Source organism: Rhincodon typus, chromosome 18, assembly GCF_021869965.1.
Source record: "Rhincodon typus isolate 14 chromosome 18, sRhiTyp1.1, whole genome shotgun sequence".
Classification (NCBI taxonomy): Eukaryota; Metazoa; Chordata; class Chondrichthyes; order Orectolobiformes; family Rhincodontidae; genus Rhincodon; species Rhincodon typus.
Window position 1 is genome coordinate 47,559,177 of NC_063349.1, and position 26,390 is coordinate 47,585,566.

Here is a 26,390-nt window from a genome sequence, read left to right on the forward strand (position 1 = left end):
TCCAAATCATTTACAAAAATCACAAATAGAAGAGGACCCAGAACAGATCCTTGTGGTACACCACTCGTAACTGAGCACCATGTTGAATATTTTCCGTCCACTACCACCCTTTGTCTTCTAAGGGTCAGCCAATTCTGAATCCAATCTGCCACATTGCCCCCCATCCCATGCCTCCTTACTTTCTGCATGAGCCTACCATGGGGAACCTTATCAAACGTCTTGCTTAAATCCACATCCATTGCTCTATCTTCATCCACGTGTTTGGTCACCTCTTCAAAGAATTCAATAAGGTTTGTGAGGCATGATCTACCCCTCACAAATCCATGCTGACTATCATGAATCAAACTGTGCCTATCCAAGTGATCATAAACCCTATCTCTCAGAGCCCTTTCCAATAATTTGCCCACCACTGAAGTAAGACTAACTGGCCTGTAATTTCCGGGGTTATCCCTATTCCCTTTTTTGAACAAGAGAATGACATTTGCCACTCTCCAATCTTCTGGAGTATACTCATGGACAGTGAGGACGAAAAGATCATCGCCAAAGGCCCTGCGATCTCTTCCCTCACTTCCCATAGAATCTTTGGATAAATCCCATCAGGCCCGGGGGATTTATCTATCTTCAAGTTCGTCAAAATTCCTAGATCTTCCTTACTAACATCCACCTCCTCTAGCCTACCAGCCTGTTTCACACTGTCCTCCCCTACAACCAGATCCCTCTCAGTTGTGAATACCGACGGAAAGTATTCATTAAGGACCTCTCCTATCTCTTTAGGCTCAGTGCACAAATTCCGTTTACAATCCTTGATCGGCCCTACCCTTTCTCTGGTAATTCACTTATTCCTCACGTACGTGTAAAAAGCCTTGGCGTTTTCTTTGATCCTATCTGCCAAGATTTTCTCATGCCCCCTTATAGCTCTCCTAAGCCCTTTCTTCAGCTCCTTCCTGGCTAACTTGTATCCCTCTACAGCCTTTTCTAATCCTGGTTTCATAAACCTTATATAAGCATCCTTCTTCCTCTTAACCAGTCCTTCGACCTCTCGAGAACCACGGCTCCCTCACTCGACCACATCTTCCCTGCCTGCTATGGACAAACATATTGAGCACACGCGGTATGCATTCCTTAAACAATCTACACATTTCTATAGTGCTCTTCCCTGACAGCATCTGTCCCATTTTATGTTACCCAGTTCTTGCCTAACAGAATTATAATTACCCTTCCCCCAATTATAAACCTTACCCTGCTGTATGTACCTATCCTTTTCCATGGCTATTGTAAAAATAACAGAGTTATGATTGCTACCGCCAAAATGCTCTCCTACCAACAGGTCTGACTCTTGGCCCGGTTCATTGCCAAGCACCAAATCCAAAGTGGTCTCTCCTTGTGTTGGTCTATCTACATACTGTGTCAGGAATCCTTCCTGAACGCACTGGACAAAATCCACTCCATCTAAACTATTACAACTAAAAAGTTTCCAATCAATATTTGGAAAGTTGAAGTCACCCATGACTACAACCCTGTGACTTCTGCACCTTTCCAGTATCTGCTTCCCAATCCGCTCCCCGACTTCTCTGCAACTATTAGGGGGTCTGTAAAAAAAAAAACCCTTAAAGTGACTGCTCCTTTCTTGTTCCTGACCTCAACCCAAACTGACTCTGCAGACATATCATTCTCGAACTGCCTTTCAGTAGCTGCTATACTAGCCCTGACTAGCAATGCCACTCCGCTGCCTCTTTTACCACCCTCCCTATTTCTTTTAAAGCATCTAATTCCCAGAACTTCCAACAACCATTCCTGTCCCTGAGTTACCCAAGTTTCTATAATGGCCACAACATCATAGTTCCAAGTACTGACCCATGCTCTAAGTTCATCCGCCTTATTTCTGATACTTCTAGCATTGGAATATACACACTTCAAATATCCCTGTGTCCGCAATTTCGCTCCATCGACTGCATTTCTTTATTAACAAGCTCACTCCCTGTTGTGTCTGTTGGAAGGCTGAATACCTCATCCTCTGAATTACCAATCCGGTTCCCCACCCCCTGCCAATCTAGTTTAAACCATCCTGTATAGCTCGAGCAAACCTCCCTCCCAGGATATTTGTGCCCTTCCGGTTCAGGTGCAACCTGTCCTTACTGTACAGGTCCCACCTTCCCCAGAATGTGCTCCAATTGTCCACATAATGGAAGCCCTCCCTCCTACACCAGCCCTGTAGCCACATGTTTAGCTGCACTCTCTCCCTATTTCTTACCTCGTTATCACATGGCACTGGTAGCAATCCAGAGGTAACTACCCTGATGATTTATAAATAAATGATTTGGAGGAGAATGTAGATGGTCTGATTAGTATGTTTGAGGACAACACAAAGATTGGGGGAGTTTTTAAAAAAAGAGTGAAGCAGTGACATATTCTTCAATACATAGTCAATCAGAATGCTGTGAACCACTGGAATTCACTATCCAAAATGGCTGTAGATGCTCAGTTGTCAAGTAGTTTAAGGCTGAAATACGAGATTTTAGATTTCTTTCAGAATAAAGATTTAGCAGAAAGGTAGAGTGGATGTCAGTCTCAGCAAGGAATTAAATTTGTGAATGGCAGTATACTCCCAAGCTCCTACTTATGATCGCCAGGAATATAGCACATTTGCAATCTGAAATCAGATTACAATCAGCTGCTTTCTCAATCTGTTTTTTTTTTAAAGAACATTTGGTCACATGTTCCCTATGGGGAACTGATACATCAGCAGTGTAGCTGCGATTACAGCTGGAGGTTTCTTTAGATGGGCAGTTGCACAACTCCTTGAGGGAGATGTTAACCTATAGTCAGAAAAACAAGGAAGGAAATAAATTTATTTTTCAATTTTTTAATTTGTTTTAAAAATTCACTTGGGAGTTTTGCATATTGGAATATTCTGAATGCAGGAGATGCTATTATTTGAGTCTAACAACAAATTAACTACGTTTTGCATAGCATCTTCCCAATATTCAGGGTATATTTCACAGCTGTCAGCTGCCTGTAAGCTCCTGAATATTTTGTGCATTTTGTTTTCAGATCTGTGTTAACTTGCCTGTACTTTTCACAAAGCCTACCTGACTTGCTGATTGTTGGCAACATCAGTAATGGTTTTGCTTTATTTAGAAAAAAATGCACCATCTGTTCATATATTATAATTATTATGAACTGAGGCACTCAGGTCACTGGATTGCTGATGGAACAGGTGATACACTGACCATGGAGCATGTATTGTAGATTTACCAGAACAGTATTTGGGCTACAAGGGTAAAAGTACAAGGACAGCACACATGTGGATGGCACAGTGGTTAGCACCATGCCTCACAGCGCCAGGGACCCGGGTTCAATTCCAGCCTTGGGTGACTGTGCAGAATTTACATGTTCTCCCCATGTCTGTATGGGTTTCAGCTGGGTACTCCAGTTTCCCCCCACAGCTTAGGTGGATTGGCCATGCTAAATTGCCTGTAGAGTCCATGGATGTGCAGGCTGGGTAGACTAGCCATGGGAAATGTAAGGTTGCATGGATATGGGGAGAGGGGTCTGGATGGGATGTTCTTCACAGGGTCAGTGTAGATTCAATGGGCTGAATAGCCTACTTCCACACTGTAGGGATTCTTTGAGTCTATGACTTCAGAATTTATAAGATTAAAAGTGACTTGACCAAGGTTTCCAAAACATTAAGGGGGACAGATATGGTAGTTAAGATAAACTATTTCTGCCAGTTGAGGAGACTTAGGATTAGGGTTATAAAGACCGAAACCAAGTTAAATACGTTCACTTAAAAAGTGGAAGTTGTTTGGATCTCTCTTCCGCAAATTCATTTTACGTCAGATTGTTATCGACAAGTATTAAATGATATGAGGCAATGTCAGCCAAGATTACACAAGATGCACAGCACAGAAACAAGTCCATGGTTTGCAGTACTTGTGACGGGATGGAGCACATCATTTAAATAGCAGCCTCATCCTCCATTCCCTTCTACCTCGCATAGTCATTAGATTTCCCCTCAAATGCATCGATACTACTTGCCTCAACCACTCCTTGCGGGAACGAGTTCTACATCTTCATCACCGTCTGAGTGAAGAGAGTTTCATAGTCATAGGGTCAGTGACATTTTGTGTCGACACTGATCATCAAGCATCTATTCTAATCCCATTTTGTTCACACTTGGCCCCGAGTCTTGCATGCTATAGCATTTCAACTCCTCATCCAAATACTTAAGTGTCTTTCGGATTCTCACCTCTACCAAAGTTTAAGGCAGAGTTCCAGACACCCAGCTTCTGGATGATTTTCTCCCCCTTCACCTTCCTTATAATCCACTACAAACCACTTGTTCTTTACCTTAACGGTGCCTCCGGTTGTCCCGTATCTAGCTATCCATATAGCTTTATGCACCTCAAGCCTTTATTCTGAATTTCCAGACTACTGAACGAGCAATTCGTCGACCAGCAGAGCGGCGCAAAGAAGTCGAACCGAGGAAGGCACAGCTCTCATGGGATCTACAGCATTTACAGGTTGAGTGGAAGTGGGGAGCACTTACCAGTTCCCTGTCGTCCCAACTTTTCGACCTTCAACTTGTTGTTGGGGAATGGAAGATGATGCTTCACTCACAATCGTCCCTCCTGCCGTAACGAAGCAACAACTTTCGTTCCGCCCTTCAATAAATACACACACACACACCTTCACCCCCCGGATCTTCCAGCGACTGCTTCCTCCATCCGTTAACCACAACGAGCTTTAAAACAACCATCAAAATAACATGCGCTACCAGAAAGGCCCATTTCCCTCTACATCCACTGACAATATTTGTCCTACCTTCCTTAGACTCTGAGCCGCCGGCAACAGAAACCGTTAGGAATAGAACCTCCAGCTCAGAATCTATCAATAGTGACAAGGGGGGGGGAGTAGGAGCGACATGAGATGTGAATGATCTTACAGTTAAAGTAGAGAATGACTATAGAATAACTAGTTATAGAATAAATTAGTTATATTAACTGAGAAACTTTGAGGGCACATCTTTGACTTTCATGACCCATACTATTTCTGTAGGTTCAGTCTCCCTCCCCTCCTTCTTGCGCGGAAGAACGTTATTTGGTGGGGTCTGGGCCGCGTGCGCCCCCTGTAGGAGCGGGCGGGCGGCCCCTTTTGTTTGGCGGGGTTGACGAGCTCCCACTTTTCCCTCAGAAGGGGTGATGGAGGCCCAGAGGCTGCTCGAAGGCCCGACGCTGTCGTCCGAGTACTTTCAGAATTGGTGAGCGAGCGGGGGGTGGGGAAGCAGCCAGCCGCTGCGGGGCTCAGGCCTCGGCCTTTACCTCCTCGAACACTTCCGCATTTCTGTCGATCCCGCCGCACGGTCTCAACTCTCTCCCCTCTTTGTGTTCACCCCCAGGTACGGGAGCTCCGACCCGCTGCCGCCGCGTCTCCAGCAGACCCAGGCCCAGTCAGCCACAGGGCCCGATCCCGACAGCCTGGAAGAGGCCGCAACCCCAGAGGCCGGACAAGGTAAGCGTGTCCAGGACTGAATGGAAGTATTTCCTCTTTTGAAATTCGCCGCAGAACATCAACAATAAAACTAAAACTCCGCCTGGAAAACAGATGTTAAACATAAAATTGCATCTCTTTCTGCGGCCTGTTGACTGTCTTAATAAGGTAGTGGGCCAGGAAGCTAGATTTCTTCTGTTCAGATAGGCAATGACCCGTTTTACACCTTTGGTAAAAAGAAATCTCAAGGCACTTTACAGGAATATAAGATAAATTTACACCTAGCCACGTAGAGAGTTGTTATGTCAGATGACCGAGAGCTTGGGCAATGGAATTGGTTTTAAGGACTGCCTTCACAGAGGAACGCGAGGAAAGGGATTTCAGACTATGAGACCTTGATAGTTAAGGAACGGCCGCCTTCGGTGGCAAAGTTAAAATCAGGGATGCTGAAGAGATCACTGTTAGAGGAGTGCAAGTATGTCAGAGGGCTGGAGTTTACATAGAAGGGTGAGGGGTTTAAAAACAATGGGAATTTTTAAAATGAGATGTTACTCAAAGGTGAAAGCAAAGTAGGTGAGTGAACACAGGTGATGGGTGAACAGGACTTGGTAAAAGTCACAGGCACAACTTTCGAATGCTTCGAGCTTATTTGGAATGGAAAGTCTGAGGCTCAGTACATCAGGAGCTTGTTAAAACAGTCGATTCTAGAGCCTACAGGCATCAATGACAATAACAACAACAGAAGAACTATGGGAGCAGGGTAGATTTGGAGACAGAAGTTCATCTCATGCTTAGATATAACACCAAGGTGACAAAGAGTCTGGTTCTACCTCATAGTTGCCAGGGAGAGGGACAACATTAAAGGCTAGGGAATGAAATTTGGGATGATGATTGATGATGGTTTTTGCCTTCCCACTGTTTAATTGGAAGAAATTTGTGCTGATTGAACTCTGTCAGACAAGCAGTTTGAAAATGAGAGAAGATGGTGGGATCAAGTGAGGTACAGCTTTGTCTCATCAGCATGTATGTGGACAGCAAAACTATATTTCTGGATGATGTTGCTGCAATGCATTATGTAAGTGAGAAACAAAACATGGTCAAATATAGACTCTTGGGGACACCCAAGGCACTGTGGCACAACTAACAGCTATTGTAGGTGATCTGTTGACAATGATAGATGATTAAGAGTGGAGCTGGGTGAGAGTGGTCCCGACTCTTTTGGAAGAAGGTTTGGTTAATCTAAGCGCTTGCAAGCACCTCAAGAGGATGACAAGAGATCATCTATCATTGTCAAAATTACTTAGGATATTTGAGTAAGGCAGGCAGCAGCATGTTCACAGACTTCAGAGAGTAAAGGGATGTTGGAGATGGGTAGTTTTAGAGCTGAAGAAGTCAAACTTAGGTGTCTCAAACTTGATTGAGTTTTTTGCGGAAGTAACATAGATGATTGATGAGGACAGGGCAGTGGATATTGTCTACATGGACTTTAGCAAGGCCATTGACAAAGTCCCTCATGGCAACCTGATACTGAAGTTGAAGTCACTTGGGATCCATGGTGAGCAGGTAAGATGGATACAGAACTGGCATCGTCATAGAAGACATAACATAGCTGGTGGAGGGGTGTTTTTCTGACTGGAGATCTGTGACCAGTGGTGTTCCACAGGCATCAGTGCTGAGACTGCTGTAGTTTTTAATATATTTAAATGATTTGGAGGAGAATGTAGGTGGTCTGATTAGTAAGTTTGCAAATGACACAAAGATGGGGCAGCTGCGGATAGTGAGGAGGATTGCCAGAGGATACAGCAGGATATGCATTGGCTAGAGGCTTGGGCGGAGAAATGACAGGTAAAATTTAATTAGGACAAATGCGAGGTGATACATTTTGGAAGGTGGAGCTGAGTCTCAAAAAGATCAGCCATGATCTTATTGAATGGCGGGGCAGGCTCAGAGGGGCCAGATGGCCTACTCCTGCTCCTAGTTCTTATGTTCTTATATGATTTCATGCTGTTGTCTCCAAACAAAATCTACAGTACCATTATATTTTTTAATTTTTTTAGCATTTTGTTGCATCATGGATAATTCTTTTTAATCGCTTGATATTTAAGTATTGCTGAAAAAAGACACATCTTGTCAAAATTTATGACATACATTCTTGCAAAAAATACCAAAATAAAGGGAACAGAATATTTTTACTAGGAAGGCAGTGCTTATTGTTTAGCTTCTGGACACTGATTGGTATTACCATGGACAGTTCATTATGAATTGAAACAAAAACAGAAGCTGCTGGAAAAGCTCAGCAGGTCTGGCAACATCATCATCATAGAATCCCTGCAGTGTGGAAACAGGCCATTCGGCCCAGCAAGTCCACGCTACCCCTCCGAAGAGCATCCCAACCAGACCCATTCCCCTACCCCTGATTTCCTCATGTCTAACCCACTTAACCTAAACATCCCTGGGCACTATGGGCAAGTTAGCATGGCCAATCCACCTACCCTGCACATCTTTGGACTGTGGGAGAAAACCGGAGCACCCAGAGGAAACTCATGCAGACACAGGAAGAACGTGCAAAGTCCACGCAGACAGTCGCCCAAGGCTGGAATTGAACCCGGGTCCCTGGCGCTGTGAGGCAGCAGTGCTAACCACTGAGCCACCGTGCCACCCCAAATCCACACAGACAGTTGACCAAGGCTGGGATTGAACCCGCGTCCCTGGGTACTGTGAGGCAGCAGTGCTAACCAATGAGCCACCATACCACCCAAACTATCAGCTGCACTCAAGGCAGGTAGGACATCTGTGAAGAGAGATCAAAGTTAACGTTTCAGAACTGAGGAAGGATCACCAGACCCAAAACATTAACTTTGATTTCTCTTCACAGATGGTACCAGACCTGCTGAACTTTTCCAGCAACTACTGTTTTTGTTTCTAATTTACAGCATCTGCAGTTCTTCAGGTTTTCACTAGGTATTAATACTTGACAATTAACTGCCAAGGTTTGTTTAACTTTTTAAACTAGACAGGTTGACTCTGATTGGTCAAGACATATTATTGGGTTCCATTAGAGATGTGTCTTCAATGGAATGACACCTAATTTCCTATGCCTTGCAAATTTCTGATACATGTTTCATATGTGAATCTGCAGCTGCTTGTAAGCATTTCCTCACATGTCATTATTGGGCTCCATCTTGTGCTCAAAGTCATCTTTGAAATGGAACAGTCATATAAGCTGCCTTTCTGCAATGTCCTAGTTAAGAAATCAGTCTTTTCTGTACTGCTGTCTACCACATACATACCTTCACTTGTCAATGTGTGTTGGACTTGAGCCACTTGTTCAATCTGCAAGCTTGATGCTGAAACAGGCACATTGGCATTCTGTAGTTTAATGGCTAACTGATCAAATCATTTCTCACTGTGTATTATACATAGTCATAAGTGTGCTTAACGCCATCGCTTTTGGTATTGGAAAGTGTCCATTCTTCTTCCGATTACCTGGAAGGTAACCACAAGTAATTTTTGCCACAAGCTGGATGCTGCAGTCGAGCCAAAAGAATGTTTTGCTTATCACACAAATGAAAATTGTGGTAAAACAAAATTCGGTGCCAGCTTAATGCTAGGCCTTCCTGAAATATTACAGGTTATGTCAAACTGTATATCCTTTTAGCTGTTTACAACATCAAGGTACTGACTAACACAACCAATAACCTCAGTGTGCAAGATTAGACTTGATTCTACAAATAGACAACATTTGCTACATTTTCTTGTATGTGTGAAGAATTTTGCTGAAAACCAATTGTTGTTGTAATGTTGCTGTTGCATTTGGGTAATGCTGCTGTGAATCTCAGACTGTTGAACTTGTTTAACTCTTTTGCCCTCTCTTGATGCTATCCATTGAATATTTTAGCAAATTAAGGAACTATATTAATCCTGAGTTATTCACTGGAATAAGTCATATCTTAACTGGCAGGAATCAGAGAATTAATTCACCTTTTTCATTCCTGGTGCTATGCGCACAGTTAGCCAATTCTGTATGCATGCTAATATATCATCCTGAACATCATGAGCTGTTATCTTATGCAGTAAACTTTAATGTGGTACTTTATTTAATGCCTTATGGAAATTTAAATACATTACATCTACTGGTTCCCCTTTATCCATCCTGCTTACTATATCCACTGAGAACTCTAATAAATCAGTCAACTGTTCCTCTCTCAAAGCCACGTTAACTTCTTGATTTTTTTTCTGATTTTGTAAATGTCCTGATGACCCTCGTCAACATTGTATTATAGCGTTTTCTGAAAGACCGATAGATCAACTGGTCCTTTATTCCTGCTTAAATATAGGCAAAATACTGTAGATGCTGTAAAGCTGAAACAAGCACAGGGAATGCTGGAGAAACTAACCAGGTCTGGCAGCATGTTTGGAGAGAGAAACTGAGTTACCATTTTGAGTCTTTTTTTTTACTCTTCTGAAACATTAACTCAGTTTCTCTCTCTACAGATGCTGCCAGACCTGCTGACAATTTCCCTAGCATTCTCTGTTTATACCATTCCTGTTTTCTGTCTGTCTTCTTTCTTGCATAAGTGTGCTACTTTTCAAATCCACTTTGATCCTTCCAGAGTCTAAGAAATTTTAAGCTACATGCAAAAATCACAATCATTCAGGACTTGGTGTAACTATGCTCTTTCAGCAGCTCCAAAACGTAAAAGAGGAAGACCTCCAGGACTACAAAAAAATAAGACTGAGAAAAATAAGTCTGAGGGTGCAAGCACCAAACGAAGCAAAACCGATGGGAACTCAGGAGGCAAGCAAGAAAAAATCACTGATGCTTTTAAAGTCACAAAAAGAAAAATCGATCGATTCAATGGAACAACCGAAGCTGAGCTTTTAACAAAAACCTTACCAGATATATTGACCTATGGTTTAGACATTGTGATTGTAAGTTATGTTTCTCATTATTTTAATGAATTTGATTTAGTCTTAAGAAAAGATGAAAGATTTTTAGTTCAAAAGCAACACATTCTGAAACAAAAGGGTGTCAGATTTTGAAAAGAGTGATACAGATTCTTGTGTGTTTTAACAAAGTAGCCAAACATAAGGGTGGCTTTTGTTATCTCCCTTTCATGGGGATGATAAAGATTAACTCTAAGGAAGTGGAATTATGCAATTATTCATTCCACTAATAATCCATTTTTATAAGTCTGCAGCTTAAGTGTGATCAGCTTGAAAAGCAGCCTTGGAACTGTGGCTGTCACCGTAAATCAATAATTTCAATCATTTTGGTCTAGAAATGGTTGAGTGTTCATATGTTTCAATTAACAGAATTTCATTGACTATAATTGTTTAATGAGGTAAAGTCTCGCTTTTCAAATTTTATGGTTTAGTTTTTTTAAATGATTGCTGTATGATTGGTGTATGATACAAAGGTGCAATATAGAAAAGAATCCCAAAGCATTCATAAATCTTTGCAAAAATCTTAAGCATTCACAACTAGTCAAAGGAATGGTGAGTTTGATTAGACACCAAAGAGAAGATCTTTGTATGGAGGCAGAGTACAGGACTAAGATGCTAAATGAGTATTTTTTTGTGACAGTGCCCTAAGTGGTTGTTCTGTTGGCAGCAAGCGTTTATTCCTATTTGTTTATAACTTATGAAATAGCAAGACTGGCCAGGTCCAGTTTTCCAAAAGTTATAAATTTAGCTTAAAGGTATTTCCTAATCAGCCTGTTTTATTACACACATCTGGAAGAGGTGGGACTTGAATCTGGACCTCCTGGCCCAGAGGTACATGCAATACCACAACATCACAATAGTCCTAAAGATGTAGCTGAATATATAATGATAATGAGGGAATGGGGTTCATCTGTTGCTGGTTTATGATTTAAAGTTCCCAGATGGAGAGGGAAATCTTTATTGCTTTATTTGTTAATGGTAGAGGTTTAAGAGTAGTTTTCTTCAGATATACTGGCAACAGAGACCATTTCCTAGACTCTGTTATTCAGACCAGTGCCTTGACATCTTTTCCTGTTTTCATGCTGAGATTACTGAAATGTGCCCATGGTTTAATTCTGCCCAGTGAATTTTGTGGCTTTACCTTGTTACAACTACACAATAAACATTTAAGGCCTGCACTGAAATCTTACAAAAAATTCAAATCTTTGTAAAAAGATTTGGGGCAGCATGGTCGCTCAGTGGTTGGCACTGCTGCCTCAAAGCACCAGGGACCCAGGTTCATCACCATCCTTGGGCGTCTATCTGTGTGGAGTTTGAACATTCTCCCCATGTCTGCGTGGGTTTCCTCCAGGTGCTCTGGTTTCCTCCCACAGTCCAAAGATGTGCAGGTTAGGTGGATTGACCATGCTAATTTGCCCATAGTGTCCAGGGATGTGTGGACCTGGTAGATTAGCCATAGGCAAAGTAGGTTACAAGGATAGAGTAGGGAGATGGGTCTGGGTGGGATGCTTTTTGGAGTGTCAGTGTAGAGTTGATGGGCCAAGTGGCCTGCTTCCACACTGTACGGACTCCATGAAATCTGGCAGCTTGTTAAAGATGGCAGGAGGTGGCAGGAAAGTATTATGCTTGGCTTGCTTAATGAAACCCAATTAGCTATGGAATGGCAGCTGTAGTTTCTTATAAGGTAAATCCCTTATCCTGTATGTACCAAAGAAAGACCAGTGCCTTCCTGTTCGTTGTCATTGTAACACGGGACCACTTGGCCCATCAAGTCCATGCTGGTCCTCTAGAACAAATCAGTCAGCCAAGTTCCCTCACTCTATCCCATATGTTGCAAGGTTATTTCTCTTCACTGCCTCTTCAGTTTCTTTTCAAAATCATTGATTGTTTCTACTTTCACTACCCTCAAAAGTAGCAGTGGTAGAGATGAGAACATGATTGGAGTTGATGTGGTTTTGCTGAAGCATCTCTGGCAATGCCAACATTTGTTACCCATCCCTTCTTGTCCGTCTGAAAGTTTTTTTTGTGAGCTGTCTTCCTGAACCACTGCAGTCCAGTGGAGGGAGTGCTTGGATTTTTAATCAATGACAGTAAAGGAACATGCTATTGTTTGACGTCGAGTTGTGTGAGACTTGGAGATGCGAGTCTCACATGGTGTTCAGATAGGAGCAAAGCAAAGCTGGTAATGATAGTAAGCGAAATTAGAAGATGGCAAAACAAAAGCCAGAATCAAATAGGGTTAAAGTGCAGAAAATTGTTAAAATGGCAAAATTGAAGGGCCCTGTGAATGTAAGCAGTGTTCACAGTAAGGTAAATGAATGAACAACACCAATACAATAGAAGTATACTGGTACAACGTAATTCCCATTACAGAGACATGATGGCTGAGTGACCAAGGCTGGAGACTGCGTATTCAAGGATATTTGATATCTAGGGAGGAAAGTAAAAGGAGGTGGGACTGCAGTGGTTCAGGAAGACAGCTCTCAAAAAAAACTTTCAGAAGGACAAGAGGGAAAGAAATAAATGCTAGCATTGCCAGAGATGCAAACATCCCAAGAATCAATTAAACAAAACCACATTAACTCCAATCACATTCTCCTCCTTTCTACCACTGCTACTGTAGAAGGTAGTAAAAGCAGGAAGCAGTGTTGATAAAAGATGAGACCAGTACATTAGTACAAGAGGATCAGTTTGATAGAGCTAAGCAATACCAACGGCAACACATACTGATTATAGGCCCTTAAACAGTGGTGATAACATACATCATGGTATAAATCAAGAATTTAGAATTATATGTAACAAGGTTATTGCAGTAATGCTAAGGAAGATTATTTCTTGGAATGTATACAAGGTTTTTTTTCCCTAGATTAGAACATTGAACAACCAACTGGAGACTGGGTTATTTTACATCCAGTTTTGTACAGTGAGAAAAGGCTAATGATCTCATTGCAAAGGAGCCTTTAGGAAAGAGTGAATAGAAAAAAAGTTGCTGGAAAAGCTCAGCAAGTCTGGCAGCATCTGTGAAGGAAAAAAGAGTTAACCTTTCGGGTCCGGTGACCCGAAGGTTCTAAGGAAGGGTCACCGGACCTGAAACGTTAACTCTGTTTTTTCCTTCACAGATGCTGCCAGATCTGCTGAGCTTTTCCAGCAACTTTGTTTTTGTTCCTGATTTACAGCACCTGCAGTTCTTTTGGTTTTTATTTAGGAAAGAGTGATCGTGATACGCTAAAATTTTACATTTATTTTGAGAGTGATGTAGGTTAATCAGGAATCAAGGTAAGGAAACTATAGTGGTATGAGGGGAAAGTTGGCTGTGGTAGTTCGGGAAACATTTAAAAGGTATGATGGTAGACAGGCAGTAGTTTGCATTTAAAGAATTAACGCATGCTTTACAACAATTTTATATTCCTTTTAATGTGGCCGTGTGCTGGAAAGTGGGATAGGTGTAGATAGGTCAGTGCAAACTCAATGATCATTAGGGCCTCTTCTGTGCTGTATGACTGCGACTCTATAACACACAAATTCTGAATTGGGAAATGATTCTACTTTGGCAGACAAGAACTTAAAGATTATATTAGGTCAAAGGAAATGCTTTTAAACTTGTCCAAAAAAAAAGTTTGCCTGAGAATTAGTATGCCTTAGAGTAGTATGCCTCAGAATTCAGCTAAGGAGGACCGAGGAACTGATAAAGGAAGGGAAAATAAAGCATCAACGTAAACGAGTGAAAACATAAAATTGAACTATAAAACTTCGAACAATATGGAAAAACACTGACAAATGTGGGTCTAATATAAGTAGAGGCAGGAGAATTTATAATGGCAAATAAGGAAATAGCAGAGAAACTATGCAAATACTTTGTCTTCATGGATAAAAATACAAAATAACCTCCCACTGGCATGGAGTGAAAATTAGTTAACTGAAACCAATAGAGATAAATCTAGTAGAGACAAATCAGCCACTCTCAGGTTGGCAGGCAGTGACTATTTAGATACTGCAAAGTGTTTGGACCCCAGCTATTCACAATCTATAATCAGTAATTTGGATGTGGGGACCAAATATAATGTTTCCAAGTTGCTGGTGACACATAACTAGGTAAGAATGTAAATCGTGGGGATACAAAGGGGCTTAAAGGAGATTTAAACAAATTAAATGATTGTTCAAGTACATGGCATATGGGATATACAAAAATGTCAAGTTTTCTACTTTGATAGGAAAAAAAGAAATGCAGCATTTTCTTTAAAAAAAATAAGAGTTGAGAAGTCTTGATGTCCAAAGAGACCTTGGTATCCTTGTTCTTGAGTTACTGGAAATTAATGTGCAGATGCAGCAATCAGTTGGGAGGCAATTATGTGCTGGCCTTTATCGCTAGAGTTGTAAGTACAGGAATAGTAATCTCTTGTTGCAATTGTCTAAATCCTTGTTGAGACTACACCTTGCCCATGGATGGGGTGCAACGAAGGTTTGCCACACTGATCCCTGGCATGGTGGCATTGTCCTCTGGGAGAGATTAAAGAGACTGGACCGGTGTTTTCTGGTGTTTGGAAGAATGAGAGATAATCCCGTTGAAACATACAGAACTCTTGCAGGGTTCAACAGGGTAAAAGCAGGAAGGATGTTTTCCCTCAATAAAGGCGGGAGCTATTTCGGACTGAGCAGGAATTACTTCACTTATAAAAGCATAGAATTCTACAGTGCTGAAAGAGGCCATTTGATCCATAGAGTCTGCACCAACCATCTGACGAGCATCCCACCCAGACCCAGCCCTCTACCCCACTATCCCAAATTTACCATGACTAATCTACCTAGCACTATGGATGATTTTAGCATGACCAATCCACCTAACCTGCATATCTGTGGATTGTTGGAGAAAATCAAAGCACCCAAAGGAAACCCAAGCAGACAGTCACCCAAGGCTGGAATCAAACCCATGTTACTGGCGCTGTGAGGCAGCAGTGCTAACCATTGAGCTATCGTACCGCACCTCGGGGCAATAAAAATTTGGAAGCCTTTACCCCAAAAAGCTGTGGAGGTTCCAATTTGAGAATGATCAAGTCAGAGACAGAGATTTCTAGCTATAAAAGACATGAAGGGATATGGGGATAGTGTAGGAAATTGGTAAAAAGTAGCATTCTGTGTAATTTTTCTTGCTACTGCAAGGTACTCCAACGTCTGTATGCAACAGTGGCTTCCAGAAGCTAAATCCATGCAATGACACGCTGATCAACGTGTGTGGAACTTCCCAGCGGCTGCACGGCCACAGCTTAGAGGGAACGTTGGTTTCGAGGTAAAGAAACCATTATTTAGTTGAATGGCAAATAGCTTACTCCTAATTTATATATTCCACTGCTTCAAGAATATACTGAGAAATGCTTAGATGCAGGCTTTCCCTCTAAAATGAAGAAAAATATGGAGGAGAGAGTAAGTTATAACATTTGTGTTGGAAACAGTAGCTGTTAGTTACTCTTGTATTTTGATGGCTTGCTTTAAATCTTCTATGCTCGTGGCTAGAATAAAGCATTTTTGAGTGTCTGCCAAATTGTGGTGACTTATTTTCTACATTTTGAAATAGCATTTCTGATTTTGTTTTGAGTATCCTGAAGAATATAATATCTGGAAAGTTAGTTCAATATTTTGGGTGAAAATTCCATTGAGAGCCTTTGGACATGATTGCACATTTCCTTAAGCAATGTGATATGTTTCCTGTGAAAGTACATTTCAAAATGGAAGCACATGCTTGGCTTCCTCTTCGCTGCTGCTGGAAGTACTTAGAGCAGAATTGGGCACGACGCTGATGTTCTTTTTCCTTGTGGAATACATTGCTAATCAATGCTGTCCCATGAGTTATTGGATACTTCTGCAAGGGTACGTAGCATGAGTGTAACTGCAATATCTTTGTTAGTATGTGATAGAGAAAAGACTGTATTCTTCTTGCTTAGCTTTTCCTGAAGAAATTCTGCTGGAGCTGTGAAAGCTGAATGTCAAGTATTTTCACTTGATATATTTTTACTTTCTCATGACCTACTGGTTGTAATTTCCTTTCCATTCTAAATTGAGTCTGCTGTTTGTTTTAGATTGGAATTAACCCAGGGTTGATGGCAGCATACAAAGGACATCATTACCCTGGACCAGGAAATCATTTTTGTAAGTTTTTGTATCTACAGAAATCCTGCTGGCTGTTCTTAAATCTTTTTGATATTTTAATGTTTGTTTGAGTGGATTGCGTGATGAGCAAAGCATACTGATTTTTACTGTTAGATTTTTCAGAAGTGGACAATTGTCGTTTCTTAGTTATTATTCTCTAAGCTAGTTCATTTTATTATGACTGTCTCTTACTTTATATTCAAACTTTAACCTGTACCTTTTTGTTTGTAGGGAAATGCTTGTTTTTGTCTGGTCTTATTGATAAGCCTTTAAGTCATCTGGATGATGCTTCTTTACCAGAAAAATATGGAATAGGTTTCACAAACATGGTAGAGAGAACTACTCCAGGAAGCAAGGACCTCAAAAGGTGATTCAGGAAAGCAAATTTAAAATTCATTTTTTGTTTCATTTGGTAAGAAAACATAATGTAAAAATTATTTGCATTTCAGCAAAGAGATTCGGGAAGGAGGAAAAATACTTCTGCAAAAACTACAGAAATTTAAGCCGCGAATTGCTGTGTTTAATGGGAAATGTAAGTACGCGTGAAAATTTTAAAAAGAAACTTCTGACCTTCTGACAATAACTTGATATTTGAATTTTTTTTAAACTGCGAATGTAGAGTTACTAGTACTGGGAAACCCAATTTCAATACGAAACACTCCCATTATGTATAGCACTGAATAAAGCTGCTTCTGACTTAACATGAGGACAATCAATCTGTGATGAATTTAAGGCCATGCCTCTGAAGTAAAAGGTCTCTGTACTTTCAGCTCCTCCCAGAATATGAGTTTATTGAGGTTGTTGACTTGCTCGCCAAGCTGGCTTGTCCTCATTCAGACTTTTCGTCACCCTGCTAGGTGACATCATCAGTGGAGCCTCCGATGAAGCAGTGTTATTCTACTTCGCTTAGAATTTATACTGATTGGTCCATTATGGTGAGTAGTTCGGCGAGCAAGTCAACAACCTCACCCACATCGCGAGCTACAGATCTTTGCCAACTACTTACCATAACGGACCAAACAGTGTAAATTCCAAGCGGAGTAGAATAACACCGCTTCATCAGAGGTTCCACTGATGGTGTCACCTAGCATGGTGATGAAATGTCTGAATGAGAACACGCCAGCCCGGCAAGCAAGTCAACAACCTCACCCACAACCCAAGCTACAGATCTTTTTCAAAACTTTGAATATGAGTTTACTCTTAAAATTGCATAATTTCAGAAATACCTGAGTCCTTTCATTTGGATAATTCTGTCTGTACTAATTTATATAATACAGACAGCATGTGCATGGAAGACTACTTAAATTTATATTATCTGACAAAAAAAATCACATTGAAAAGTTTCATTTTACATATCATTTACAGGCATCTATGAAATTTTTAGCAAAGAAGTTTTTGGAGTTAAAGTGAAGAAATTGGAGTTTGGGCAACAGCCGCACAAGATCCCTGAAGGAGAAACGGTAAGCACCTTAATATAATTTAATTTCTTTTATACTTATAAAATTTTGAAGTAAATAATGCTGTATTCCTCTGTTGGAAAATCCTTCATCTCTTTCTCAAAGCCCCCAAACTTCTTACTGTCTAATGACTCTCGTCAGTGCCTCTTAAATCTTTGCTGTAGTGAAGAAAATCTTCACATCTTTTGTTTGGTATTTATAGATTAGGTGAAAAAGTATTTCTAGAAGTTGGTATTTGTTTTATCAGTAGCTCTTCCATATGCATTTCAATTCAGTGCATGATGTCACAATCCTTCAGGGAAGAGTGTGCTAGTAATCAAACCCCACTATTCCATGAACTGTCATAAATGACCACCTAAATTACTAAGGATAACAAGGTATAGAGCTGGATGAACACAGCAGGCCAAGCAGCATCAGAGGAGCAGGAAGACTGACGTTTCGGGCCTAGACCCTTCTTCAGAAAATCTTCTAATTGAATTACTAGGGTGGTTAATTTGCCTGATACGACTCCTATCTACGACAAAATTAAATTTCACTGGGTCTCATCAACAAGCAATAAACAAACATCCTTTAACACATGGAGAAACAAATTATTAACAACTACTGAGCGTGCTTAAAGTACATTCTCTTTAAAGCGCATTCATTCACAAATAGGAGCAACAAGACAGTTCTGCATAAACCCCGTGGGTGGAAAACTTGGGTAAAAAGGAGCCAGTTCTGTGGATCAAAAGTCTGTAGCACAGGAGTGAAATGAAGTTCTCACAGTTATCATAGAAGTCATAGAGTCATACAGCACGGAAACAGACCCTTTAGTCCAACTCATCCATGCCAACCAGACATCCCAGTCTGACCTAGTCCCAGGTGCCAGCATTTGGCTCATATACCAGTAAACCCTTCCTATTCATACAACCATTTAGATGCCTTTTAAATGTTATAATTGTACCCACTGTCTCCATTTCCTCCAGCAGCTCATTCCATACACACCCTACCCTCTGTGTGTTACCCGTCGGGTCCTTTTTTATGTCTTTTTCCCCCTCACCTTAAACCATATGCCCTGTAATTTTGGACTCCCGCCCACCTTAGGGAAAAGACCTTGGCTGTTGACCTTATCCATGCCGCTCATGATTTTATAAACATCTAATTTTTTTTTTGGTGATGAATCATATTGTTGATTGTAGGACGTTTGCAGATCCTTAGTTTGGTAGTCAGTCATTTGGACCTATAGCCATTATTTGAATGAAAAGTTATTTTCAGAATCTGAGTGTTGTTTCATAGAACAAGAAAGAAAGAGATTTGTCTTTCTTGCAGGCTTTTTGGCGGTCTACAACTTAAATATCCAAAAGGTTTTTGCAAGGAAACCTTTCAGATCAAAAGTACTTGACATCAGTTTGTCTCTCAAAAGTTTCAAATCTACTTTGCTAAAAGTTACATGACCTTACTTAACCAACAAGTGAACACCACAATGTTCTACTTTTGACCTTTGAGTTGTGAAGAATACACCTGGTACATTCGCTGCAACAGCATTGTCCAAACACCCATTTTTTTCCCCCCAGTTTATAAATTTTTTAAAGCACAGTCTTTACAATTGCCAGTTTTCATTATTTTAGTTCAAAGAATCTATTTCCTTAACAGAAACTTGAATTTTCCTTTAACTGATCTTCAGTTTGCTGAAAAGAATCATCTGTGGTGTCTCAGCCCAGTGATTTTTTTTCGAGATTACATTTGTTCCTTTTCACAATAGTTTCCAACATGGTGATCCATAAACTTATCCTGGCCAGTGATAAATCAAGATTAAGTGCTGAATCAACTGCTTCTCTGGAATTTCAGATTGATTTGGGATAGAGGGGGTAAATAAACAATCTTCTTTAATTCCTTTTGTCTACCAACCTCCATTCTCCTCAACTCAAACAGCACCTTTGGTTGTCTAACTGTCCAGTCTATCATTGAACTTGCTCATTACGAAACACAGAACAAGTTGGGTTTATGTCTTTCTTCAAAGTATCTTATCTAAATTTGAGTTAAATTTTGTCTACCCTTCCAATTGCCTTTAAGTTCTGTATTCTCTGACTTTGATTTGTCTTGAGTTCTCCATTTTTTAAAAATATTATAGTATCATTACTCTCATTTTTTCTGTTAATGCCACCTTCATCACAAATATGCTGGCTGCACAAGTCTTCCTCTTGCTGTTACATTTTCCTGATGATGAAGTTTCTACAGAGATAAATACATCGCTTTAACTTTACTTCCAAGGTGGTCTATGTCATGCCTTCTTCAAGTGCAAGGTGTGCGCAGTTTCCTCGGGCCCAGGACAAGGTACATTATTATATCAAGCTAAAAGAACTACGAAATCACTTGAAGGGCATTAAAACTCCTACAGAGGTCACTGAAGTAGAATACTCATTTGACTTGCAAAAAGCTCAAGGTAAGTAGCCTGTAGTTGTAATTCAGATGAAAAGTCTTTATTAAGAGCAACCCGATGTCTATAACTTTTTTTAAAGTTTATTTCTTCTATTTACCAACTACTTGTGAAATTTTGTTGATGGTGCTGACTTGCTTAGATTGATTGCAGTCCTACTTTCAATTGCACAGCAACTAGGTATTTACATAGATTTATACAGCACAGAAACAGACCAGTCTAATTTGTCCATGCCGACCAGATATCCTGAACTGATCTAGTCCCATTTGCCATGATTTGGCCCATATTCCTTTAAACCCTTCCTATTCTTATACCCATCCAGAAGCCTTTTGAATGTTGTAATTGTACCTGTCTACACCACCTCTGCCAGTTTCTTCCATGCATGCACCACCCTCTGTGTGAAAAAGTTGCCCCTCAGGTCCCTTTTAAATCTTCCCCCTCTCACCTTAAACCTATGCCCTCCAGTTTTGGACTCCCCTACCCAGGGAAAAAGACCTTGGGTATTCACCCTATCCATGTCCCTCATAATTTTATAAACCCCTGAGGTCACCCCTCAGCCTTTGATGTTCCAGGGAAAATAGCTCCAGCCTAGTCATTCTCTATCTATAGTTCAAACTCTCCAATCCCAGCAACATTCTTGTCAATCTTTTCTGAACCTTTTCAAGTTTAACAACATCTGTCCAACAGCAGGGAAACCAGAACTTAACATGGTATTCTAAAAGTGGCCTCACCAATGAAGGCAAGCTTGCCAAATGCTGCCTTCGCCATCCTGTCTTCCTGTGACTCCACTTGCAAGGAACTATGCACCTGCACCCCAAGGTCTCTTTGTTTGGCAATACTCCCGAGGACCTTACCATTAGGTGTATAAGTCCTGCCCTGGTTTGCCTTACCAAACTGCAACGCCTCACGTTTACCTAAATTAAGTTCCATCTGCAGCTGCTCGGCCCTTGGGCACATCTGATCAGGGTTCCATTGTACTGTGAGATAGTCATCATCACTGTCCACTGCACCACCACTTTTGGTGCGATCTGCAAACTTAATAACCATTCTTCCTTTATTCACCTCCAAATAAATGATGAAAAGCAATGGACCCAGCACCAATCCTTGCGGCACACTGCTGGTCAGAGGCCTCCGGTCTGAAAAACAACCCTATACCACCACCCTCTGTCTCCTACCTTCAAGCTAATTTTATATTCCAGTTGGCTGACCACCCCACACCGCTCCCCTCCACCCCCCCCCACCCCCCGCCACCCCCTCTGCCGGATTCCCTTCATACTCGCATCCAGTACAAAGCATAGCACGTTTGAAGAATACATGATGTGACCAGATACAGTAAGCTCCTGTAATGTCATTTTTAAGGACTTTGAGAAAATAATTCTAGTTTTAGGAGTTAATAACCTGTTTACTAATGCACAAATTCACTCAACAGCCTGTCAATATATAATGGCATATCCTGAAAATAATGAATTCCCTGAAATAAATCCCATTCTTGTGGAAGGAGTTTTGAACTTCCAAACTTTAGATCTTTGCATGTGAATTCTGTTGCATTCTGCTTTTCAAGAAAATTTAAAGACTATTGTAATTATGTATTCACACACTGATGTATGCATGGGTGTATAATATAATTGAGAATTCATGCCAGAAAAGAGTGTTAATCCTTTTTCTCTATATCCTTTAAATCCACTATCTGAAACTAGGTTAGACTAATTTTGCAAAATGTAACTGATTGACAAAAAAGAAATAAATCAGCCTTTTTAAGATGATAGGAAACCTTAATTCTGTGACCTTAACTCATACGATTAGAGATCTTTGCCATTTAAACATGAAGCTGATGAATCAAAATCAATGTCCCGAATAAAAGCTCAAAACTAGAACTTCAATAAATATGCCAATTCTGCTCAATCTCTCTTCCTTTCAGTAACACAAAGATCTTAATTAGATAGAGCTGACTTTTTCTTTGCTGAAGGATATAAATCAGCATGTTCCAACCTTATTGCTTGGGAGGCCACATTACAATTTTACTCTCATTTGGGAGTGGGTAGGCAAATTTCAGAATGATGAGGTCATCATAAATATGAATTTCAGGGGGCAAAGTCTAAGATAATAGGCGATGCTTTGTAGATGCCATTTTGGGAGATGGGGAGATGGAAGAGAAGACTGGTTAGGTACCTTACTAAATCTCACCCAGCCGCTCAATTAGTTGACCTGTCACTCAGTTGCCCAGCCAGCTATCCTAGGCTGTGGTGTTGCTGTAATCACCTTAGGGTTTGGCTGGTGTGCAGCTAGCCAGCAGGCAGGTGAGCACATGGCTCATTGAATGAGACACAGTCAGCCTTCTCTTCCTCATCAAGATCTCCCTGTCTCCCCTCTCTCTCAGAAGTCATCAAGGGGTCTTGAGGCTTGCCTTATGTACCTATGGTCCTTCTTTGGATAATTAATACTTCCACTCAATGTTGCTGATTGGAAAGCTGCTGTTGCCTAATGAAGAGTTGACGTGCCAGCAAAATGCCAACAGCTGAAAAAAACTGTCTTTACTAGGGCCTTTGAATATTTTAATTGAATTCCTTGTGACAAAATACATGTCCAATACCAGTCCCACCAGTAGAAATATTTCCTCGTGAATCAGTAGAATTATCGCTGTCACTTGCTGCCTGGGATGATGGACAAGCAAATAGTACATGAGCATCTGCTAATGTTGTTTTGTTAAGGCACAGGTTTGACTAATATTTGCACCCCCCATGCCCCACCACCCCACAGCAGCCTGAGGCTCATTCCAAACAAGGCAGTGTCTCACAGTTCCCATTGCGCTACAGCCCCCAGCCTCCGGCTGATTCAAAGCCCATGTTTTTGCACTTTGCTCCTGCAATTACATGTAATTCCTCTCCCGTGTTTACTGCTGATAGTCATTCTAGTAAACTAGAGCATGATAAGAGAAAAATGGCCTCTGATTGCAGGAGCAGCTCTGTTAAAAATCCAGATAAATGTAATTGGAACATTTCGAACAAAGGCTCGGCAGGCCATGGTGAACCCCTTGCTGGGCTGCATGGTGACATGTGGTCTACCTGTTGGGCAAGCCCAATATAGATGTAAGTGGTTATTAAATTAATGCAGTCTGTGGGAAAATCTGCCGTCAATCAGGCACTTATCCATGACTAAACAAGGAAAAATATGCCCAAATAGCCATAATTGCAATACGCAGCGTTATCATAACTTACTTGTTGTAACCATTTTAACTTTATAGCCAGTTTCTATAGAAGTTAAAGTTCATTTGTTGTCAGTTTTCACTAATGGAATGTTGAATTCCAATTAATTGGGCAAGCTGATTCCTGGTCTTCTGTTTTATTTGTCCAGAATGATTGAGGTTTTGGTTTGTCCATAAGTTGTTGTAGTATATTAAACTTGTCTTTAAATTCATAGTCATTTTTTTTATTATTGTTAAAAAAACTTTACTGTACAATGTTCTAATTTCTCCATTAGCGGAAGCCAAGAAAATGGCAATTAAAGAGGAAAAGTATGACCCTGGATATGAAGCTGCTTATGGTGGTTCATACATTGAAAAATCCACTGAAATCAATGGGCAGTGCAGTTTTGCTACAACTGAACTAGGTAAATGAGCAAAATGATTTCATTGTGAGTAAACCATCATGGTGTTTTATATTTTATATTGATGTAATTTGTATACCGAATGCTAAACTTTATAGTAACCTGCAGGATACTACTATAAGGAAATATATAACTCTTCGGCATATTAAAATATTGTTAGTGAAGGAAGAGTGCTATCCCTTTCGCATACTCTCATTTTACTCGTAGAACAAAAAGATTTTGTATATTAAATTATTTTTGGAGAAAGGATTCAATCTTTGTTGTGATTTCTAACCACTAGTTGATCCTTGTATTTGTAGCCTGGTAATCCCTCCCAAGGATCCATTTGTCCCTTTTTTAGAAAAAAATTGAAGATTATAGGATATGAAAACCTGAAGCGATGATGTATTCTATCATATATAATTTGCGCTAAGGTCTGCATTACTTAAAAATATGTAGGCATCATTTTTATTATGAGGGAGTAGAGTGACTAGATACACTTGGCCAATAAGCAATTTTAGATTGTCTAAAGTAGAGATCCCAGAAATGCAGCCTGCATTTAAAGAAAGAGTTATATTCAAACCAAAAATTCTGCTGAAATGATAATTTAGTGGCTGTAGAACAGAATTCCTGCAAAGATTGTGTCATTTAATTTTAAACACGTCTCTTGCGGCAAACAACATTTGGAATACAGGAGATGAGGAATTCAATACAAAACATGTAAATAGCAGGGGGTGCAGTTGGCATATGACTTTAGACCTTATAGCTTCCAAACTTACAGCAGAGGTTGTTTATCTGTTACTTTTGTATTTGTTGTAAACTAGCTTAAAGGATTGCTAACTAATTTTTGATTAATCTCTATCATGGTTGTATCATGGAAACAAAAGTAGTCAAGCTGGAGGACCTTTGGTATTTTTTCATCTAGCAGTTCTTTTGGTAATTTATAGTTAAAAATATAGTGCAGAACTTAATGAATTCCGTGATGACTCCAGATGGTTTCCTGATGTTTGTCTTGAAAGATTGTATGATATTGAAAAGTTTATAATGTTACTGATTTTTGTAATTTCAATATTAAATGATATCATGTTGATTTTACATCCTCCACTTCAATATTTTTTGACTATAGTCACATTTATTTCTATGTACATCGCTACTTATTCTCGGTATGTTTTCTGATTTACTTCAGAAAATATCAAATTACTTTGACTAAATTTGTTTTACAGGTGCATCCAGCAATTCCGAGTTCAACACTGGTTCAATGTTTTGCCAAGTTCCTGATGGCCAGTGGATGACCCAATCATTTGCTGATCAGATTCCTTCAATCAACAATTACTGCACAGAGTCTCAAGAAGAAAATAGCACATAATGAATTGACTGGTTTGCATAACTTAATGTTACTGCAGTTTTAATGCAGTCTTAAAAGTACTGTACCTCAGTTTTTGAACTGAAGAGGTTTTATCTTTTTACCTATTGTTATCTAGAATTATATGTAATCTTAATCATGTAGTAAAGGTCAGAAAGCTGAATTCTTAAACTTTTAGAGCAAAACTGCCCAAAATATTTATACATCAAAGAAGAAACCAGATATGGTTTGTTTTGTTTTTAACTTAATATGATCAGGTGCTCATTTTATTCCTGGAATTAATTTGGGGTTTCTAGCTAGTTTAGATTCTCTTTTGCTCAAGTGTTGCAATTATGAGGCTATTCAGCCATCCCGAAATTCCTTCTGTTAACGTTAGCAACAGGTTAGAATATTATCAGTTTTGGTCAAAATAACGGTGGGAGTTCAACAGAAATCTTGATGACCCATTAAACTGGATTGAAACAGTGCTGTTTAAGACCTTGCTTATTTGAAGTTCTTGTAATATTTGCATTTCTCAGGATGTGTGCACATCAGGTACTATTAATAGCAGTTTCACTTTCATGTCAGTTCAGACCACCTTAATCTTGGGTTTATTTGACCAAAGGGGTGCTTTTTTTTTTTTTTTTTTGAAAAAAGAACCATATTAATTATGGGTCCAGGTGTCCATTGGCTTATGCAAATTCAACAATAAAATCAAAGCAGTTTTAATTCGTTATTTTAAGTTTGTTTTGAAATGTTAGTATTGGGGGCATGTTGCTTCTCCTTAGAAAATTGAAACTCTTGAGCAAGATGAAATTTTTTTTTTCATAGACTCAGCCTTTTTCTCGTGTCTTTAAGGGTGAGAAGGTGCTATGGATTTGCAAAAATAATAAGTTTAACAAATGATGTTTTACATTTGAATGGATGTTCTTTAATACTTTAATTTTTTAACTCAATGTTGCTAATTTAATTCATATTTTAGCAATAAATTCTCCCTTTGTGTTTTTATTAA

At 40.1% G+C, this 26,390-nt stretch overlaps 2 protein-coding genes across 12 annotated transcripts in view; one reads left to right on the forward strand and one right to left on the reverse strand.

Moving 5' to 3' along the window:
- Positions 1-5,757, reverse strand: part of c18h12orf73 (chromosome 18 C12orf73 homolog) — a 15,970-nt gene extending 10,213 nt beyond the window's left edge. For 2 of the 9 annotated variants that reach the window (XM_020517745.2, XM_048607887.1), the window contains exon 1: positions 4,553-4,821. The gene's annotated coding sequence lies outside the window, so the exon portion shown is untranslated. The other 7 variants (XM_048607889.1, XM_048607886.1, XM_048607885.1 and 4 more) reach the window with 7 other exon arrangements.
- LOC109917877 (G/T mismatch-specific thymine DNA glycosylase-like) lies at positions 5,100-26,390 on the forward strand. 3 transcript variants are annotated; one of them, XM_048607882.1, is made up of 10 exons: positions 5,100-5,263; positions 5,402-5,514; positions 10,178-10,425; positions 16,512-16,581; positions 16,813-16,948; positions 17,031-17,113; positions 17,947-18,041; positions 20,289-20,460; positions 23,932-24,060; positions 25,260-26,390. In XM_048607882.1, the coding sequence occupies exons 1-10, from the start codon at positions 5,205-5,207 to the stop codon at positions 25,400-25,402; spliced, it is 1,248 nt and encodes a 415-aa protein (XP_048463839.1). In that variant the 5' UTR covers positions 5,100-5,204; the 3' UTR covers positions 25,403-26,390. The 3 variants fall into 3 exon arrangements, with proteins under 3 accessions (XP_048463839.1, XP_048463840.1, XP_048463841.1); XM_048607883.1 differs by having other exon boundaries at positions 5,103-5,263; positions 10,181-10,425; XM_048607884.1 differs by lacking the exons at positions 5,100-5,263; positions 5,402-5,514 and adding an exon at positions 15,598-15,724 and having other exon boundaries at positions 10,316-10,425.